Genomic DNA, 20,178 nt, shown 5'->3' on the forward strand with positions numbered 1-20,178 from the left:
TAAAATGTCACTTCTGGTAAATGTTTTTTAAGAAAAAGATGCAAAACTGTATGAATGCATAAATATTTACCTCAGAAAATCAGACGTGAAGCTCTGCACTGTTTCCTACCCCTTCCACCATCGATTCCCAAAACACAAACACAATGCTGGACACACTTTACAAATTGCCTTTGAAAATTTATTTTTGTTTGCAGGGGTTCCCTCGCTTTTATGATTTATTTAATCGTGGGGAGCAGGCTTTCCCTGTGCACCGGCTCCAGAGAAAGGCACTGGTGGCCTCGGTGCCGCAGGGCCGTGCCCCGCCTGGCCGCAGGGAAGGCAAAACCCCCACAATTTAGACTGTTTCCGACAGGTTTTGAGCCCGGCATGTCTGTCAGGAGGGAGTTAGGCTCCTGCACAGAAAGTTGGGGTAATTCTTGTAAGGGTTGCGGTAGGTCCTGGCTGTCCTTTGGAAGCACTCTGCTGCCCGCCTGTCACACTCACAGCTCTGTCTTTTGCACCAAGCCCTGGATCCTGGAAGAAAATGTGGGGGGATGGAGTCAGGCAAAGGGTGCAAGAGTCAGGGGATGTCTTTTGGACTGTCCCTGCGGTGCATGCAGCCCCCCACATTGAGTTTGGGGTGTCTCGGGTAGTCCTCCTCTTACCTCTGGTGCATGGAGCTACCTGGCTACAAACCATGCATGGCCCTGGGGGGACCATTTAATTTACTGTATCTACCTATGTATGTATAGATATTTGCTTTGATCACAGGGAAATGCTTTATTTTGATCCACTTATTCATGATGCCATGAAACAACAGTGTTTGCTCTGGGGAAATGGGGCAGCAGTGCCAGGTCCCCATCCAAGATGGGAGGGTCACCTCAAACCCTCAGTATTTGGCCTCTACAGAAGGGCAAGCCCACTCCTTTGGGAGGTCTCTAAGCTCTAAACTTCACCATAGTCCTAGCAGATAAATGTTTTCCCTATTCCTGGCACTTTTCCCTCATTTCCATCCCCAGCAAGTGGTTTCCAAGCCAGGATGATCTAAAGGACATCTTGGAAGAGAGGTCCCCTGAGAGCGTGGATGGTTGTGCCTTCCCGCTCGGGGCTTTGACCCTGCGCCGTCTCTTACCACAGATTATCTGGCTTCCCCAGGTGGAGTATTTGTAGGTGACCAGTTTGGGACCGCAGCGAGAGGAAGACAGCTTCTTGTAGCAGCAGTCATGGGCGTGGCAGCACCTGGGAGCACAAGATTTGTGGTCAGGGCAGGACAGGGAGCGGTGGGGACGATACTATGGTGGTAAACATCTGGTGGTGCACAGTTCCCATGAGAAATGTCTTGCATTTGTGCCCAGGTTAGGTGCATGGTCATGCAACAGCCTTGTTCTCCTCGGCATTGCCCGTGCCTCAGGAGCGAGGGAGGGTGACTTGCACCTTTCTGGCATCGTCAGCACAGCTCTCTAATTGCCTTCCCATTGCTCTGCTGCAGCGACTTTGCAGAACACCTAATGGCTGCTTTCCATTAGCCCAGGTGGTAGTTGGATCCCGATGCATTTCTGCCTCATGCTACAAAGGCAGAAGGAAGGCCGATGTGCAACCGTTCCCATCAGCTACTGCTACTAAGCAACTTTTAAAGAGGTGTTAAGGGTGACCAACGATTTTTGGATTGCTATCTCAGCTCCCAGGAGCAGCGGCAAGCGTTCCCCTCGCTGTACCCAGGGAGAGGGAGGCGAGGAGGGCTGGGGGCACCTGCTCTGCCTTCACCAGGTCCCGACTTAGCAGTCACATGCAGCGGCTCTTTGGATCCCCCCAAGCCGCAGCTGCAGCCGTAACCATTGTAAGACAGCGGCGATTTCCCCGTCTTGCACTTAATCATTGACCCGAACTGAATCACATTGCAGGCGGTGGGGGCCAGCCGTGCGACTGGAGATGGGGGGGTTAGCAGCACTGGGAAAAGCAACCTCCTGTCCAATCCCTCTGTAGCAAAAACGAGTATTTTCACGCTCCCCAACTTTATTGTTTATGGATAGAAATTGCAAGCACCAGGCTTTCCCCACCGCCTCGTCCGGCAGGGTGACAGCTGGCACGGGGAGTACTCACAGCAGAGGAGCAGCAAGAGCTTCATGTCTGGCAGTGACAGCTCCGGTGTTCGGGTGAGCCCGAGGTGCTGCCGGTCGCACCTTTTATGGCCACCACGTACCCGCTCGGTGGGGCCCTGCCTTTGGAGAACCCAAAGTGGGCAAATACTGACAATCCTCACCATATCGGTCCTGCTGCGTGTGCGAGCCTCTCTCAGTGTTGCCGGAGGCTCCAGCTGCGGGATGCCCTATGCTGAGGGAACCCTTTGCAGGGGAGGTTTCGGTGGACTGGGATGAGTGGGGCAGACTGGGGTTGAGTCCGTGCACGGCTCTGGGCATGTCGGCATCCCAATGCCTCCCTGAGCAAAATGGAGGAACTTGAGGGAGAACTGGAACCACTTTGTTCCTAGATAACTATTAGTTTTTTGATGTTTTGGTTAGAAAACACCGTTCTGTATCTTACTGTTTCCATCATGCCTTACCTGGGCAGGGAGCAAACGCAGCCAGTGCAAAGCATCTTCCACTTCTGACTTACCAAAGTGGGTGAGATGCAGCGCCGTGAGCCGAGGAAGGTCCAGCGGTCCTCCAGGACGGGCTGCGGCTGAAGGTAGGGCTGAGCAAAGGCCCCGTATGCCGGTCTTCTTCTTAGCAGGACCTTGTCAGTGCCCAGACGCTCCTTGCATATGGGGATGCTCCATCACTTTCCTCATGTGTACTGGGTCCTGCGCGTAGTCTTGCTCTCAAAACAGAGCAGGCAAGGTTTACGGACCGTTGCACGAGGTGTCTGGTTCACCTTTATGTAGGAGCAAAATAAGGCAAGGAACAGGGTAAGGAAAAAAAATGCAAGTGGTGTATAATGGAAAGGTAATAAAAGAGGACGGTTATGTTGTTTGCTTGGAGAGAATCTCAAATTAAATAGGCGATGCCGAACAGTAATTTTAGCAGTTTTCTTCTGGCAGAGGTTGCAGGTGCACAGTGCTCTGCGCTGCTTTGCGGGGAGCTGTGCAGGAACTGCCTACACAGGCAGGCAACGAGCCAGGGGAGGAAATCCCCCCCCATTGCTGATAGGGAAACTGAGGCAGGGGAACAAGGATGCGACTCGTGTGGAAATCAGAGAGATAGTGAGAAAAGGGAACTCGGGTCAGGGCCTCAGCAAAATCTCTTCCCCCCTCTGGCACGTGCCATTTGACGTGTCAGCTCTCCAGGCCAATTTGAGACCTCCGGGACGGCGGCAAGTTAATTAGCCAAACCAGGGCTTGCCATAATTCGAGATTTTCTGAGTTTGCAGACAGTTTTTATCACAGGGGAATAAGGTATATTTTTGTGCATCGGACTGGCTGAGCTTCCAGGTGAAAGACCATCTGCCCCAACTCCTCCACCCGCAGCAGGTTTGCAGTAGCCCTTCTCCAAATGTGAAATAAGACCCCCCCTCACCCCCCGCCCGGGGGCCGAACACCTCCTGGGAGGATGTGGATTTTGTTTCTCTTTCGCAACATGCAAAACACAACTTTTGCAGCACAATTTATTGCAATGTACCGAGGGGGTGCAGTATCTGAGCCAACACATCAGCACTTGAAACTCTGTATGAACGGATTCGTACAGCCAGATGTCCAAGCAGAAAAATACATATATAGTTAAAATTCACCCAGAATTTAAACAGGGAAAGTGTGTTTCAGCTCATCCTGGCCTGCAATCTGTCTGTGTGATCGACCCTCTCGCATCTCGGCGAGGATTTGATCCTTGATTTATGCCTTGCAGACAGCAGCTGTTGGGCAAAGGACTGCCCACTCCTTCCTCATCTCCCGCAGGACTAAATGCTGCTGGATGAGGATGGTAGAGCTTGATGCCTGGCTTATAGCCAGAGGGAAGCATTTCTGATTTAAGAGATATTTCCTGGTGCCGTTGACTACAGCTTTGGGGCAAGCCAGGGTGGGAATTACAGCTGCCGATGCCCACGGCATCAGCCTCCGGGGAAATGGGGTTTCGTTGCTGTTTCTGTGGCCATGCTTCATTGCTGAGCCCCACGGGGATTTGCAGCGCTGAGACCTCCCAGGGGGTCAACCCTGCTGAATTGGTCTGCTGGGCAGGAAACCTGCATCGTGGGAATGCTTGGCAGTGGGGGGGGAAGCAGCCACAGCCTGAACAGCCTTTTCCTAGGGGACGTGCTCGGGGTTGTTGCAGAATTGGGCCAAAACATTCTTTTCTAGTGAGAAATATGTTTTGCTCTATGCTGGGCGTGAGGCAAGAGCAAGCTCCCGGCCACCCCGTCGCAGCAAAACTTGCCAGTGCCCGGCCCTCCCGCAGCATCATGCCTGCTCGCAGCCCTTTGCACCGGCTTTGATTTCTCTAGCTCGGGGCAATGGCAAATTTTCAGAGCCTGAAGGCTCAGGGCTGAGCGGGGGGGGGGGGTAGTTCAGGGGTGCAGATGCATCACTTCTCAGGTGGCATGGACTGACTTCTCCCTCTCCTGCAAAAAGGGGATGATACTGGTGGGCAATGCAGGCAGCTGGGGCAGTAGCATTATAAATCATCTCCCTGACCTGCTGCTTGCTCCACACTCTGATTATTTGTGCATTGACCTTTGAGCTGCTGCTGGACTAACCTTACAAATTTGCATGTGCAAAGGGGCTTTTTATTCCAGCAATATGTATCTCCCTGTGCTGTGCCTCAGCTGGTGAAACCAGGCACGACCCGGGCAGAGGTGAGCTCCTAAGTCATTTGGAAATGTTGCTGCAGGACACAAGAGGTCCCTATTTTCAGTGCTAACTCACTGACTTGCAGGCTTTGGAGGTGATATTCAAAACGGGCTCTCAACTCTGCTGCTCACCTCTGGTTTTTAATTTTTTTTCTGGGTATTTCAATGGGAAACCTAGTGAAGAGGTTAGCTTCTTCCTGGTGGCAAGGGGTGGTCGCTGGGCTCAGCTGAGTCACGTCACACTGAGGACCAATGTTTTGCGCTCTCTGGTTTTATTTTGGAGCAACAGAAGAGAACCTGCAGTGAAGCAAAAAGCAGAGGGAGCTGACAGGCTGCGTGGGGAGCTCGAGCCAAGGGGAAATGAGTGTCAGCTGAGAGGCTCGCACTGGTTTCCATCTTGCCCTTTGCAGGGACAAGGCGCAGGTGTCCATTCCTCCCTTGTTTTTCTCTGCTGAAACATTGCATCTGCGCTGCTCTCCCTCCTCGGATCCAGTGTATAATGATGCAACTTCACTAGACGGTTGTTGTCCTCATGTCAAAGCCAAAAAGCCCCGAGGAGAAGACCTGGCCAGGGTTGGGAAACGCTCCTACATCCCTTTTCTTACCAGCTTGGAAGTGGTTTTGCAAAAAGCCCTTTTGCTTCAACACCGCCCGGCTCGTCCCCGGCACTTGCTGCGACGCCGGGGCAGCCCCCGGCTGTGCATCCGGCAGAGCCAGGCTGCCCGCTCGCATCTGCAGGCACCTCTCTGGCACCAGGTCCCGGAGCCTGCAGGGACCAGAGAGAAAGCACGTCTGAGACCTTCTTTTTGGGAAGATCCCCGGGGTGCTACCCTGAAAAAGGGCACCACAAAGGAGGGAGGTGGTCTGGAAAGAGGCATCCTGAACCGCGACTGAAGGGACTCACGGCAGGTGGGGATTCCTGCCCGGGGCATCGAGAGGGGCTGGATCGGTCCCACGCGGCACCGCCGTGCAGCCAGCTTGGCGTAGCAGCAGGCACGGAGCAGGCAGCACCTGCAGGGAGAAGGAGAGCCTGGCCTCATCCGAAACGTGGCACCGGCTGCTTCTAACCTACCTGAAACAGGCTCTGCAAGCTGGGTGGGAAGAGCCACCAGCATTTGCATCCTTCTCCTGCTCTAAATCACCCAGAAGCTGCTCTTTCGAGCCCGTTCCCATGCCAAGCCTCTTCTCTGCTTCCCCGTGCAACCCCTGCCCAGCTCCAAGAGCCCTTGTGCATCCTGGCTTTGGGACTGTCCCCGTGCTCTGGTGCCATCCCGTTGACTTCAGCCGGTTCCCACTGGCATGACCCTACTGACTACAGGGCTGGAATTAGGGGGACTGCCGCCTCGCTTTCCCCCCTTCCCTAAAACCTGTTCCCTTTCTGCCGCTGCGCATCGCCTGGTCTGCATTTTGCAAAGCTTCAGAGGGTGCTGCTGGGGTTGCTCACAAGCCCCAGGGTTACCCTGGGGCCAGTGTTAGCTGTCCCAGGGCCAGCATTAGCCACCCTGGGCAGTGCTGCCTGTACCGGTCCACTGAAGCCTTCGATGTGCCGCTGCTGCCCCATCCTGAGTAGCAACTGTGGGCGGTCAGATTTCCTACGGTGCTTCCCTCGAGTCCCGGTGCGAATGCGCGTGGAAACTTCCCATGAGCCATGAACACACCTAGAGTGACCGGAAAATGTGACTTTTGCAAATTATATGCAGAAACGAGGCCAGGGGGGAGAGGAGGGCTTTGCTGGGAGTCTCCCCATGGAGTGCATGGGGGTTTGGGGATGCTCCCTGCATCGGCGCGGGGCTGCAGCCTGGCTCCCGTCCGTAGGTCGGGGAATAGATGCGCTTACTGCAGGCAAGCAGCACCGCCAGCATCAGCAGGACCTTCATCTTCCTCTCACTCGGGCCTGGGAGGAGAAACGGAGGACAGACTCAGCCAGGCAGCATGGCTGGTCGACAGGCGCTGCTTTGCAAACCTTGTCCCTCTGAAATTCAGGTCAAATCCCCCCCCAAATTTTGGAGGGAGGAAGGCAGCAGTGCTCCCTTGCATCTGTGTCGCTGCCTCTTGGCTGAAAGCAAATGCTTTCTGAAGCTGCCCCACCTCCCGAGCATCTCCCACCTCCCGTCCCACCACTTTTGGCAGCCAGGGCATCACCTTGCAGCAGCAGTGCAGCTACCCCCTGGGGCTGCAACTTCCCCGCTGAGCTTTTGTCTGAAAGCAATGACACTTTATCTACAGGCATGAAAAATGGCAGAAAGCAGCATGCCTGCTGCCTCCTCCCAGCATCCCCCCCCGTATTATTGTTCCCGCAGCAGCATGCAACCACCCCATCGCAGCAGCGGGGCGAGGGTGGGAGTCGCTCACTGGGGGATCGCTCCGGCTCCGCTTCCTCGCTGCCAGTCCGTTCTCCTGGGGAGAGCGCTGCCCTCTGTGTCCGGCCTGCGGGCTCCCAACTGGAAGCGCTGAAATGACTTGTCTGTCCCAAAAATGCTTTATGCTACGCCCCTTCCCTCGCCAGCCAACTCCCCTCTCTCCCCGTGGGCTGCAGCCTGGAGTGACGCAGGGACTGAGGCTGAGTTTTTGCAAAGTTTGGGCTGTTTTTGGGGAGGATGATGTTCAGTATTTCCGGGGATTTCTCTCTCTGCCCAGCAGCAGCTCACAGAGGACCGGGGCGGTTTAAGCACATTGTTTATTTTCATGTTGATTAAATTTACAGCAGCACTAACATGGTCCGTGCAGGCAGGGATGTAGGCTGATCCAGATGCAGAACCAGCGTGCGTGCTCCGGCCCCACATCCCGGCTCCCATCACCGGCACCAGTGCTTGGAGTAGAAGCGGTAGCGTTTGCTGTAGCTCCTGATACTTTGCTTCAGGCAAAGCGCCAGGCTGCGGTCGCACTCGCAGGAGAGCTGGGCGCACCAGGAGCCCTCTCCTGCAGGCAGAGGGGAGCCCAGGGTCAGCCCCGGCTTGGGGGGGGGTGACACCCCCTTTGCCAGGGTCCTACTTACTGCAGGAGGGGCTGCCGCTGTGCCAGCTGTAGCGGTAGCCCTGCATCTTGGCTCTGCAGTGGTGGCTCAGGAGGTTGTCGTAGCAGGTATCATGCAGCTGGCAACATCTGTACGGGAGCTCGAGGCTTTGGGGGTTGGGGTTTTTTTCCCCGCTACCCCCCCAAATTTGAAACCATACAAGGATGTGTTGAGGCAGGGAGATTTTAAAGTGGGTACTTACCTGTCTGTGGCATCCTTGGGCTGCCCCTTGCCCCCCAAGCCGCAGTAGCAGCCGTAGGAGGAGTAATGCAGCAAGGCGTTTTTCCCCGTCGCCTTCGTGATCATCTTGTGCAGCTGCCAGAGGCTCCCATGAGCTGGGGAAAAGCCTGTGGGGGAAAATCAGTGGGGCTCATGCCCACACCCGGCTCCCCAGCAGCATCCCCACACCCCTCCGGCCCCCGAATTGGTACCAGGTTGGTGATGTCTTAAAAATGAGTAGATGCAATGGAAAGGAAACGTATCCCTGGCTCAGTGCAGGAGAGTTCTTGCATGTTTTGGAGAGGTGGTCATGAGGAAAGATTAAGAAATCACCAGTCTGGTCCATGGACGGAACTGCACGGAGAGCCGTGGGACTGGTGCCAGTGAGGACACTTACCCCAAGCAAACAGCACAGCGAAGGCGAGGAGGGAGTTCATCTTTTTGACAGCCCTGGGAGAGGAAACCAAAGCCATGTAATTTCCTCATTATATCAACCACTTTCTTTTTTACTTCCCCCCTTGTCCGGGGCCAGAGATGCTCCTCACCTCCAGGGATTAGGGGAGATGAGGGGGGCGAGGACGCGCCCGTCACCATCGCTTCAGCACAAAGCGCTGCTGCGTCAAGGATGGGAAGCAATAGGAATCGGATGGCGGAGGGGTGGGAAAAAGCAAAATGAAGGGAAAGGAAGAAAAGTTGGAGGAACGATCAGCCCTCGAGGGCTGCACCCTGCTGCTCTGCCTCTGGGCTGGCATCGCAGGTAGCCTCTCCTTTGCTCCTGCTTTCCCAGCATGGACCTTGCTCCCCGCTCGCACTGCGGCTTTTGGTTAAAGTAGGAAAGGGAGGAAAAGCGTTCCTCCAAGCTTACCTCAGGAAAGCTGCCGCTTGCTTGCAGGGTCCTGCAGCCAGCAGGGCTTTCTTTATATAGAGTTTGCTCCCCGCTGTCAGATGCTTGTTTTGCCCAAATCTTGCCGACTGGGCTTTTCTGCAAAGGAGAAGGCGCCATCCTTCCCCTTTACAGGAATGCAAGAAATCCCCCCAATGCCCCGGCTCCATACCCCACGCACGGGGGCTGGCACCAGGGGGGATGAGCCGGCAAAGCAGTGTCATTTCCAGCCCGAGGAGGAAGCCAATGGTCTCTGCCCGTGCCTGGAGATGCCCGAGGGCCTTTTTCTCTGCCCTCCCCATGGTGCCGTATCAGGGGGGGAATAATAGCCCTGATTCAGCTTTTGCATCCTGGCAGCCGCAAACGAAGCAGGTTTGGGGTTTTTGAGGAGTCGTACGGTTAGGGAACTGTCCCACTGCCATGCTGCAAAGGTGATTCAGAGCAAGTTATGGGTTCTTTGGGAAAAGTATATGGATGATAAAAGCATCTGTAAATGTGCAGTTCCCAGAAACACGGGGTTACGCAGATACTGGATGATTAAAGGCTCACCCACCATGAGAGGAGAATGAAGTGAAATGGATGTTTGGGGATAAGTGAATGCAATTTCCCTTTCTTTCTTTCTGTATGATTTTCCACCTCCTCATGGCAACCCCTATGCAGAACTCATCCCTTATGGAGAAACCATTTAGTCACCAACTTAACTACCCTCCTAAATTAGCATGCGCTTTGGGATGGATGAGGCTTTGAAGTCTTCCCTCCTCTGTGGATAACTATTCTTTAGCCTTAATTTTGGCCACCGTTTTTACGTAAGTGTCACAGGAGGGTCTCAAATCGTCTCCCCCATTTTCCCACTTCTGTTATTCCTGTAAAAACACCTTTTGGCTGTATCTAGCCTGCCCCTGAATGCACTGTTTTGTTTTAGCTCCGGGAGTGAGTTCAGCTAGTGGGGTGTTGGGAGAAGCCAAAAAACCCAACTGTCATGAGGGCTTGCCGCTGGGGAATTATTTTGTTAACAAACCCCAGGGAGTTTTACTTGGTGGCATTTTTGTGTCCCCGTTTCTCGATGCAAAGTGCTCCTCCATAGCTGGGGATCCAGCAGCAGCAGTATTGCTCCGCAGCGGGACAGACCTGGCGACAGACCTGTAAATTACAGCCGCTGTCAGACCTTCAGCTTTTTCAGGCTGCTGTCGGGACCATGGAAATATCGGGGTGTCAGGCAGATGGTGTGGCTAAGGTGTGAGATGCAAAAGTACTCCCAAACTCGGCAGCCCAGATGCCACCATTGCAGTGCCTCAAGCTCAGTGGCTCTTACAGAAAAACACCATGGAGAATCATTTTGGATACTTTTTATTTAATTATCTTTGCTGGGAAATGAAATCAAGAGAGAAAAGAGAGGAGGAAAGGACCAAAAACTGGAAGCTGACGTGTGTTTCTGGGAACAGGGGGATCTCCATCTGTAATGAGTGCATGCTCTTCCTCACCCTGAGCATAACCTTGTGGGGAGTCTTGATAGCTCCGGCTCCGTTCAACCCCCACATCAGGCTTTTCTTTCCGTAGCAATGGGGAAAACCAGTCAAAATCTGCAACCTTGGGTGCAGATTTCCCCTCCTCAGCACTGGAGCTTACTTCCTCGGCATTTCAGCTTGAAATAGAAGCGGTAGGATTTATTGTAGGAATGCAAAGTGCTCGCGAAGCACGAAGCCACCGCCTTGTCACATAGGCAGGTCTCTTTCATGCACCAGCTCTGCTCGTTACCTGCAGGGAAAAAACACGGTGCTCAGCGGTGGCTTTCCCAGCTGGCATCGGTGATGGGGTCCCCTCGTGGCACTCCCCTGGAGCTCCCTGGGGGAAGTGCATGAATAAGCGTGCCCTGGTGCTCGTCCTCTCCAACCTGCCCCGGTGCTCGTCCTCTCCAACCTGCCCGCATCCCTTGCAGTGCCCATTTATTTATTGTACGCTGCGTCCTCGCATACACACCCAACTGGGATCAGGCTGGTTTCACCCCAGGGGGGGATGTCCTCCTGTGTACCCTCCTCCGGGGCTGGGGTGTTCCTCCCTCCCACCTCCGTGGGGGTCCCCCGCTCGGTGGTACTCACTGCAGACGATGTCTCCGTTGGTGACGTCAAAGTGGTAGGGGGTTATCAGGGGTCTGCACTTGCCCTCTCGCAGCTTCCTGTAGCAGCAGTCGTGGGCATAGCAGCACCTGTGGGGGACACCATGTCAAACCGCTGCCCCTGAACCCTCCCTCACCACACTTGAAAGGTAAAGGAAGGTCCAGCCTCAAATTTAAGGTGACCGGGAGGAGGGGATGACAAGGCAGCAGCAAGATGTGGCTGGGGAACGGCACAAAACCCCCTCTCAGAGCACACCAGCGTCGGCAGGCTGCCACCGAGGAGCTTTTTAGGGACCCCCACACACCCTGCACAGAGGCAGCGAGTGGCGATGCTTTTCCAGGTACTCACTGGTCGGTGGAGTCCACCGGGGTCCCTCTGCCCCCGATGCCGCAGAAACACCCGTACCAGCTGTAGGAGAGCAGGGCGCTTTTCCCCGTGGCCGACACGATCATCTGCTCCAGCTCCAAAACGCTGCCACGAGTTGGCAGCAGCCCTACGGAGGGACAGAAGAGATGGGCTCGCACCAGTGCGGAGTGGGGAGGCAGGCAGCATTCCCCGTGCCTCGCACCAGGCGGAGGAATTAGATAAGTCTGGTGTTGCTGGAAATACATGCTTTCAGGCATGTGAACCATTAGAAGCCCCCCAAAACCTCCTCAGGATTATGTCTGGTTTCTGCAGCTACCTGATTCGGTCTGGCAGAAGGCATTATTGCTCTCTGTACAGGCTGTGCCACGTTTGCATCCTGCAGCCAGCAACGCCACATTGCCAGGATCAGCCCTGGGCTTGGCACAGGCAGGAAAGCAGGTGACAACAGGCTCCAGGGCCTCTTAAAGTACATATGGATGTCAGCATCCCAAAGCCTCACCGTCACAAAGACCTTCAGGACTACAGCGGTGCTACATGAAGCAGTAGAGAGAAACTGCAAAATTGAAACAAAAACCTGAATCGTGCATAAAGACTTTGGGTTTGTACGTCTTTTTTGCCATGAAGATGGGACCCCAGCCTGGCCCGGTGAAACCGGGGCACTTACCGCAAGCCAAGAGCACAGCAAAGAGGAGATTCTTCATCCTTGGGCCAGCCCTGGAGGAGGAAACAGCAATGGCGGGCAATGAGCAGCACCCCAGGGGCAGGACAGATGCTGCCCCCATGCCTGTGCCAAGGGCACGGAGCCGGTTGGGTGCACCCTGGCAGCACCGCACGGTGACATTAGTGTCACTGTGGATATACAGCATTGTGAAGGTATCACCGTGCCCGAGTGCACACAGCTGACTCCTGATGGGGCCTTTTGACTCTGGTTTTGGGATGTGGCGCTTGACAGGGATGCGTACAGGGACACAGTGGTTGTCCTGCCCAGGGCTGATGCTGCAGGGAGAAGCTCACCATCTGCAGCCTCCCACTGCCACCCCCCAAGCTGTCTGATGAAATAAAAGGGCAATAAAATCCCCTCTCTCCTTACCCCGCCTGGACTTCGCAGCTCCGAGACTGCTAGCTTAGCGGGTTCGCTTTATATAGATGGCGAGGTCCACCCCCTCCTCTATCTGTGCTGACGGCACTATTCATTGCAGAGCAGGTCTTGCCGAGTGGCCACTTGCTAAAGGAGAAGGTTCCCATGCCTCTCCTTTACAAGAAACATGAGTTTCCCTGCAGCCAGCGTGCTGCCAGCGCAGACGGTGGCAACGCTCCGTCCGTCATCTCGCTTCTGCTCATCGGCTGGGCACAAAGCTGTCTCCATCTCAGGCTGACGCGGTTTCTGGATGAGGCCAGTCGAGGTCTCGGCCGTGGTTTTAAAAGTCACGGGATTCGGTGGCTGGAGAGACAGGACAAAAGCGATTTATGCCCAGGAGGTGCAGAGCTGGCACCGCAGAGGTGGTCGCATCCTTGTTCCAGCTGCAGAGGCGGCACCTTGCCCTTGGTGTCGTCTCACGTGGGTGCTTGGTTTTGCCAGCTCACGCCCTGCAACCTCAGAGATGGTTTGTCTTGGGTCTTTCCCTTGCAAATGCCCCCTCAAATCCATGTCTGCATCCAAATCTGGCCACGCCGACGGGCAAGGGGAGGCGAAGGGAGGATGGCGAACACCGCAGTCTCATTTCATGGGTCTAGTTTTCCTGCCCTGCCGTCAGGGCACAGGAGACTCCGGGCGTGCGTGGGCAAGGGGTCCGCGAAATTAAATCATCAGCAGCGAAGGCTAGAAACGCCATGGAAACCCAACTTGGAATGCTTTTTGAATACAGTTTATTTAATCACCATAACTGAGATGTGATACGAAGACACAAAGGAGGCAGAAAACCGGAGGAGATAAGAAACAAAAGCTGCTATCTTCCCTGTGAAACCGCGGGCTGAGAGCAAACACACACACAAACGCGCGCTATCAGGCGTGTATGCAGGGCTCCACCCTCAGTAATTAACCACACTTCTAGGGAAGCGAATTGGGGGGGGCAGATTGTAAGCAAATGGCTCACGGGTCTGTATTCAAGAAGAAAACCCTTTGCTGGATTTCTTTGAGAGCGGCCAAAGCGGCTCGCTGGAAGGGACATCACCTCCTGGCTGTCCTCCAAGGCTGGCAGAGATGTCTGTCCCAGGGCTTTTCTTCCCTCTAACCTTCTATTTCCTGCTGCCAAGTGGAATAAAAAGCCATGCAAGCCCGATAAGGAAAGGATGGGGAGCAACAGCTCGTCTGCCTCCCCACTCAGGCATGCCAAGTGGCTTACCCACTTGCCACCTGCACAAGAAACCATCTCGAAATGCCACAACGCAAACCAACGGGCACCATGCCGATACCCAAACCCCCTGCTTTCCCCGGCCAACTTTTAAAACCATGGCATCTCTGATGATTAAGCATCCCCGTCCCACCTCATCCACAAAAAACTCCCATTATAGAAGATTTTCCCCCTCGTGCTGTTCATTGTCTGCACTGCTCGTGCTCGCGTGCTTTGGCGCGGCAGGTTCTTGCCCTTTGGGGCAGGTTTGCTGCTGTGTTGGCCCCGATGTAGAAAGATGGCCCTGATCTCCTGGGTTTTGGCTGTGAGTTTGACTAAACCTGCGTGAAAGGCCCCATCCGGGGGCCTAAACAGAGACCAGAGGGCTGGGATCATGCAGATTGGGGATCCACAGGTGGCTTTAACCAAAGCCCCTCATTTTAAGCCCTCCCTCTCGGTGAAGGATCTCAGGAGAGCAAGCACACGAAGATAAACCCTCTCTTCAATCGAGCCACAAACCCGAGGGCTTAAAAACCACCCGTGGAAGTTATTATCCCATTGGAAATACAAAACTTTTCAGCCTTCCTATTGAGCAAACACAAAGGGGTATCAACCCGCACATCTGTTTGTTCAGGGCTTTATTTAAATGTAAATACACCCGGTGCTTTGATCTGCAAAGCGCAATATTGCTGAACATCCTGTGGATGGGATGAGCTGATATGCAACTATTTTCTGACCTTTTTAGTGCGTGGGTACGCCTTGATTTTCCCCCATCTGTGGGGTGGGGATCCCCGATTTGACGGTGGATAAGTTATCTTAAGTTATTTATTGCTTATTTCTTGCTGCCTTTGCTGGGCATCTGTTAGTGGGAGAGGCATCTGGTTAACTAGAAGTGGGTTTAAAATGGGATTAACGGGGAGAGATGGAAATGTCAGCATTATGTGGTGCGTTCCCACCACGAAAACTGACTCAGGGATGTTTATAGCCCGGGGGATCAGGACTCCCTCTCCTTGTCAGCGCACACCCGCACACCGGGATGCCAAGCTTGCAGGCTGCGGCTCTCCCAGCACAACGCAAGCGTAAAAGTCCCCCAGAGGAGTTGTTTTAGGTCCCCGGATGACCTTGTGCGTGAAGTGTAGTTTTTTAAAGGTGTTCTCATCGAAACTAATGAGTTTGGTGTTTATTTGTCTGGTTTTATCCAGTGATCACTCAGGTGAAGCTGTTCAATCACACCGTCATGAAACTCAAGTCACCGGGGGGGGGTTAAAACCTCATCCTGTTGCTCCCCTTCTGCTGCCTTTGCTCAGGAGAGGGTCTAACACCGTAATTGCAAACTTTCAGGATTTTAAAAAAAGGATTTCAGTATTCAAGTGGGGTGACAACGGCGTGGTTTTCCTCTGGGTGGGACGGGGGAAACGAGAGGCCCTGTGGGAGGGATGGGAGCAACCTCGGTACGACGCTCACCCACGGGGGGTGGAGCTGCTTGGGACAGGACCCTGCTGCCACCACCCTCGCTCACCCCCGTCTCCTTGTGCCCCTCAGGACGAAGCCTCCGGCCCCGGGCGAGGTGGCGGGGCCGCCCCCGTGCCGCCATCAAGGCCCGAAGCCACGTCCGGTCCCAGTGCAGGGGCGCAGCAGCCCAGGTATGCCCCTCCCGTCTGCACCAGCGTGGTGCGGCCGTCCCCGGCCCGCTTACGTCCCCCGGGCCCACTCCGGGACATCACGGCCGTCCCCGGGCCTGGTTACAACCCTCAGACCCACACCGGGGCGTCACGGCCATCCCTGGGCCCATCCCACGGGCCGCTGCCGCGCCGGGGCAGCCAGGCCGGGCAGCCCACCTCGGCCCCGGCCTCGCTCCGCTCCGGGAGCCCCGGGGCACGGAGCCAGGGCGCGGGAACCCGGCCGGATCCCGGCCCTACCACCCCCCGGGCCGCCATATGCCGGCTGGAGGACCGTAACCGGCGGCGCTCCGGCCAGCCCGGCCCGTTCGTCTCTGTGGTTGCGGGGCGGGGCCTGTCGCGCGACCGGAAGTGGGGTGGTCGCCGTGGCAACGCGGCTGTGTTTGCCGGCGGGCGCGGGCGGCCCGAGGCGGCAGGTGAGGGGCGGCGGGGCCGGGCGGCGGGGCCGTGGAGTTGGGTTATAGGGTCGGGGCCTGGCCGTGGAGTTGGGTTATAGGGTCGGGGCCTGGCCGTGGGGCCGGGTTATAGGGTCGGGGCCTGGCCGTGGGGCCAGGAGTAGGCTCAGCTGTGGGGCTGGGGCCAGACTGTGGCACTGCAGGGCTGTGTGCTGCAGACTGTGCTGCAGGGCCAGGGATCTGGGGCTGCCTGCCCTCCCAGGCTCTGAGGCTGCAGTGTTTTGGGCCACCTGTGGGCACAGCCCTCCCTGACTGCAGTTCCCCATCCCAATCCCTCACCCAGGCACCCGAATGTAAAACGTGCCATATTTAAAACAGCTCCTCACGGTAAACCTCTAATATACACCGTGCTGAAGCAGCACAGACCCTCACCCAGGAGTGTCACCCATGGCTTCTGGCAGGTTGTTTGTTTTGGGGTTTTTATTCTTCGAACTGGCAGTATAACTGGTGATACCTGGTAAGTGCTCTCATGTGCTTGGAAGTTCCTCTTCGGAGGATGCCGAGCTACAGCTTGTTGCCTTGGAGTTTATTTGTTAGACGCAGTAAATGAAAGGCACACACCCCTCCCTCCCACAGGCTCCTAGAACACTCCGATGAGTCGCTTGGGCGGTGTGTCCCTGTCCGTAGCTCTGCTCGAGGCTTGCAGAGGGACGGATCTCTCTTATCTCCAAGCAGCTTCATACTGGAGCTGGTCAGGGTGCACCTGTGTGCTGGGGCTCCGCCTTGGCTTTGCTCGGTTGGTTTGCTGAGCATTTCCATTTCACAGCAGTGAAGGAGAGACCAAGCGTTAAATAACACATCGCTGGCAGAAGGCTGTGGAACAACCACGGTGGCTGTTCCCTTCTCTTTGTTTGGTTTGGGGTCATGAGCAGCAGGTGAGTCCGACTTTACCATTGCTGGAGAATGCCAGGCAATCAAAGTTGACATTTTCTTTTCCCCCTTGATAAAGCCTGCTATGCAAAGCACAGAAAAGGAAGAGGAGGTGCGTGACCCTGTTGCGCGTCTCCAAAATGTTGTTGTGAGGTTGTGGCCCAGTTGTCTGGGCATTTGGGCTTTGTCCTGGTACAGCACAAGTGGTCTGAGCACAGCTTGAGTTGGGGAACATGCAGTAGAACACGGCTTCATCTTTAATGGAGGTTAATATCAATCTCTGTTAGGCTGATTTTGGTCACAGAAGTCAGAATGGGTTTCTCTGTATTGAATCAGACATATGCAATTTCAAAGGTCTTCAGAGATTTTTAAAAAGCGAAGTGCAGTCAATCTTACCCAGAAGTCCCCGATGGGAACTTAATCTTTCACTGCAGGAACAGCAAGAAGGCCAGATCTGTGCTTTGAAGTTCACTCATCTCCCATTTTCACTGAGTTTCTAGCTTCAGAAAAAAATGTTTCTGTTCTTTCCATCAAAAACTTTCTTTAAGTTGGGAAGTGCACGACTTCCCGATGCTCCGGGTCAACTTTAAACAATTCCTGACCAGGCCAGCACCTATAAATACACATATCGCGCCGTCTCTGACTCAGCCGTTACTGAACCATAGGATTGCTGCCTGCCTACACAGTCATACGCCAGATTTATTGCTATTATTAGCTGATGTGCAGCACAGAAGTGGGAGCTGTAGGGAGATTAAGCTCTCCAGAAGCTTTCTGGCCAATTCCTGTAACTTTTCCCTCTGCTACCCTGTCTGCAGGTGCCTCGAGAAGCAATGGCCACAGCGGTTCTTCTGACCTTAGCACCATCTCACCGCTACTTCCCTTCAAGCACAGCAGCCGCTTTCTTGTGGACAAACACCGTCGACATGCACGTCACCAGGCCAAAATCTGCCAAGGGACGCACGAGGCCAACCTTCAACTACTCTCAGAGCATGGAAACTTGCCCTTGCCGAGTGCCATCTTCCCAGCCACCAGCAGCTCCCCACAAATTAGTGAACAGCCGGAGAGCATCGTCCACAAAACCAGCGTTCCTGGCCAGCCAGGTGTGTCCCGAGGAAATCCCAGAGCTCCTTCAGCAAGTGCCTTTGAGGACCTCCTCTTCCCTGAACAAGTACAGGGTGCTCCCCTCCATCGGCTGGAAAGGCATAGGGAGCAGCGCTGTGGAAGCGGTGGCTGAACAGACCGACCGGCTGAAAGTGAGTGAGGGGCAGGAGGATGCTCCGAAAATCAAAACTCTTTCTGGAGAGCAAGGAACTGCCAGCATATTGTCAGAAAGCGATGTCCCCGATGAAGAGAGCTCACACGCGCAGTGTCCTCCTGAGAAGCCGGGAAGGAAAATGAGGCAAGAGAGCCCTTCAACGTCGACTGTAAGTTTGGAAGAGCCGCTGACAGAAGAGTCGCACTTGCTGCTCGCTATTCGGTCTCCCTCTGGTCAGAGATTTGAACATTATTTCAGGCCCACTGACAGCCTCCAGACAGTCCTTGCCGTGGCAGAACAGAAAATGTCAGCCAAATACAAACGCTGCAGCCTTCAAACGATGGAGGTGCCCAGAAGGAGTTTCTCTGACCTTACGAGGTCCCTCCATGAATGTGGGATTCTCCACAAGTCCGTGCTGTGCATCCAACAGAAAGAGCAGCACGATGCAGATCTTTAGGTGCACAGAGATGCCATCACGCCGCTCTGGGTTGTTCTGCTGAGTGGGATGCATTCCTTCTTCCAAAACCCTGAAATTCTGGTATTTCCTCGGCCTACTTCTTCATCTTGCCATCTTCCAAAAATTCCCTGTGAAGCAGACTTGTGTATATGTGTTGAAATAGTATTTCAAGTGTATATACCTGCTACATGAATAGCATCTTTTTTCACGTGTGCCATCACAAATTGCTTCCTGAGCACCACCAACTTTTGGCCTTTTTGTTTTTTTGAAATTGCTGATGTCTTTCTTTGAAGACTGAAGTTTCCGAGACCTCTCCCCTTGTCCTTTTCCGTATTTCAGGAAGGTACCACTCCCCAGAGTGGATCTGGGTGCAGAGGCACCTTTGGGAAGGTAGAAATGGAACTGTTTTACTCTGGAGGACCATCTTCAGTAGGTTATCATCATCCTAAACATCATCCTCTCAAGAGTGACTGAAAAGGAGATCAAACCCGAAAACCATCTGGAAATAACACTAATAACACATTAATGGATTATTGTGAAGTATTAAGTTGCAAGGCGGATGGTAATATACCTGTGAGGGCTCAGCTCCTTCTGAATAACCTCAGTGCAGCTTTTCAGAGTGTGACTACATTGTCTTTTTAAGAACAAATAGTTATTATTTTGGCTGTATTGGGGAGCAGCAGGATTTTCTACTTAGTTCTTCTTCTCTCATTCAACTTGTGTGATCCGTAGGTAAGAATAGATGGCGAGTTAAGATGGGATGTACGAAATATTTCCAGTTAACACCTTTACACTGAAATGAGTTCCTCCAAGAAAGCAAGTGCTACTTTGAGAATTTTTAAGTAAAAATATATTAATTGGATTTGACTGAGGAACTGCCTCAGGCAGCAGACCATATTTTACTAAACCATCATTAAAAAAGGCCGGTAGGGTAACTTGGCAGGTTTTAGATAATACAGTGTGCTTGTGCTAAAAATCCCCAACAGTCTTCTAGGTTTCTAATGGAAATTCTTACAGTTCCAAGGCAATAATTCAATCTACCCAAAAACCAGACCACTTGCCATGCAGCTGAGCTAGTTTTAATATTTTGAGGTAAAATGAACATTTTTTAACCTCAGTGTAACTGCCAAACCAACTCAGAACCGTAAGAGTAGTGGAAAGCTGATCCTGGTGTTGACCAGGAGCACAGCATCTCCTTCTACAGCAAATGTTCAGGGTCCAGAGGCTTTATAAAGATGGTATCTGATGAAATAGTGTTACTTCTACTGCGGGCGATGGTAATTGCGCAGTAGCAATCCCAGTGTCTTCAGGGAGACCAGGATACCGAAACGCATGGGTGCTTTTAATCAAACCTCAGTGGGGAGCAAAGTCTTTCACTTAAGGGTTCAGGAACAGGAACTGTTTTCTGTGTTTAATTCAGCGTTAGGTGGTCAATTCCCTTCTTCTGATTTTGTGTACGCTATGTTACTTCTAAGTTTCAGAATGTTTTCATACTGTGTGGTAGTACAATCAATAAAACCTTTTAGGCTGAAACTTGAACTTAAAATGATTTATGTAAACTGGAGGCGTAGTCATTGCATCTCCTCTTAAACGAGGAATGCCATTAATTTGATGGCAAATACTTCGGGGACTGTCCAAATCAGACTTTGGATGGTCCGCTGCCGTCCACACCATCTTGCACGTGCCTTCCTGGAGTTTGTATCTCCATCCTGTATTAAATACAGGATCGCAGTGAAGAAAGAAGCCCTTCAGATCAGTGACTGCCCGCTGTCACGGTGACCACCA

General features: G+C 53.7%; 5 protein-coding genes across 5 annotated transcripts; 1 reads left to right on the top strand and 4 right to left on the bottom strand.

The window, feature by feature from the left end:
- Positions 1-373: 373 nt before the first annotated feature.
- On the bottom strand, positions 374-2,104 carry LOC140661727 (group IIE secretory phospholipase A2-like). Its single transcript, XM_072884304.1, has 4 exons — positions 2,080-2,104; positions 1,755-1,902; positions 1,112-1,218; positions 374-513 (listed from the first exon to the last, which is right to left on the bottom strand). Exons 1-4 carry the CDS (start codon positions 2,102-2,104, stop codon positions 374-376), a joined length of 420 nt encoding a protein of 139 aa, XP_072740405.1.
- Positions 2,105-5,084: 2,980 nt separating this feature from the next.
- LOC140661598 (basic phospholipase A2 A-like) lies at positions 5,085-7,212 on the bottom strand. The gene is made up of 5 exons (XM_072884006.1): positions 7,105-7,212; positions 6,590-6,646; positions 6,275-6,410; positions 5,657-5,763; positions 5,085-5,518 (listed from the first exon to the last, which is right to left on the bottom strand). The coding sequence occupies exons 2-5, from the start codon at positions 6,627-6,629 to the stop codon at positions 5,394-5,396; spliced, it is 408 nt and encodes a 135-aa protein (XP_072740107.1). The 5' UTR covers positions 6,630-6,646; positions 7,105-7,212; the 3' UTR covers positions 5,085-5,393.
- Positions 7,213-7,546: 334 nt separating this feature from the next.
- On the bottom strand, positions 7,547-8,421 carry LOC140661599 (basic phospholipase A2 daboxin P-like). The gene is made up of 4 exons (XM_072884007.1): positions 8,382-8,421; positions 7,968-8,112; positions 7,748-7,854; positions 7,547-7,671 (listed from the first exon to the last, which is right to left on the bottom strand). Exons 1-4 carry the CDS (start codon positions 8,419-8,421, stop codon positions 7,547-7,549), a joined length of 417 nt encoding a protein of 138 aa, XP_072740108.1.
- Positions 8,422-10,476: 2,055 nt separating this feature from the next.
- LOC140661628 (basic phospholipase A2 homolog APC-K49-like) lies at positions 10,477-12,524 on the bottom strand. Its single transcript, XM_072884066.1, has 5 exons — positions 12,438-12,524; positions 12,012-12,061; positions 11,330-11,474; positions 10,964-11,070; positions 10,477-10,622 (listed from the first exon to the last, which is right to left on the bottom strand). Exons 2-5 carry the CDS (start codon positions 12,046-12,048, stop codon positions 10,477-10,479), a joined length of 435 nt encoding a protein of 144 aa, XP_072740167.1. The 5' UTR covers positions 12,049-12,061; positions 12,438-12,524.
- Positions 12,525-15,716: 3,192 nt separating this feature from the next.
- UBXN10 (UBX domain protein 10) lies at positions 15,717-19,917 on the top strand. Its single transcript, XM_072884251.1, has 2 exons — positions 15,717-15,772; positions 17,497-19,917. The coding sequence occupies exon 2, from the start codon at positions 17,512-17,514 to the stop codon at positions 18,391-18,393; it is 882 nt and encodes a 293-aa protein (XP_072740352.1). The 5' UTR covers positions 15,717-15,772; positions 17,497-17,511; the 3' UTR covers positions 18,394-19,917.
- The last annotated feature ends 261 nt before the right edge of the window (positions 19,918-20,178 follow it).

Source organism: Ciconia boyciana, chromosome 19, assembly GCF_034638445.1.
Source record: "Ciconia boyciana chromosome 19, ASM3463844v1, whole genome shotgun sequence".
Taxonomy (NCBI): Eukaryota; Metazoa; Chordata; class Aves; order Ciconiiformes; family Ciconiidae; genus Ciconia; species Ciconia boyciana.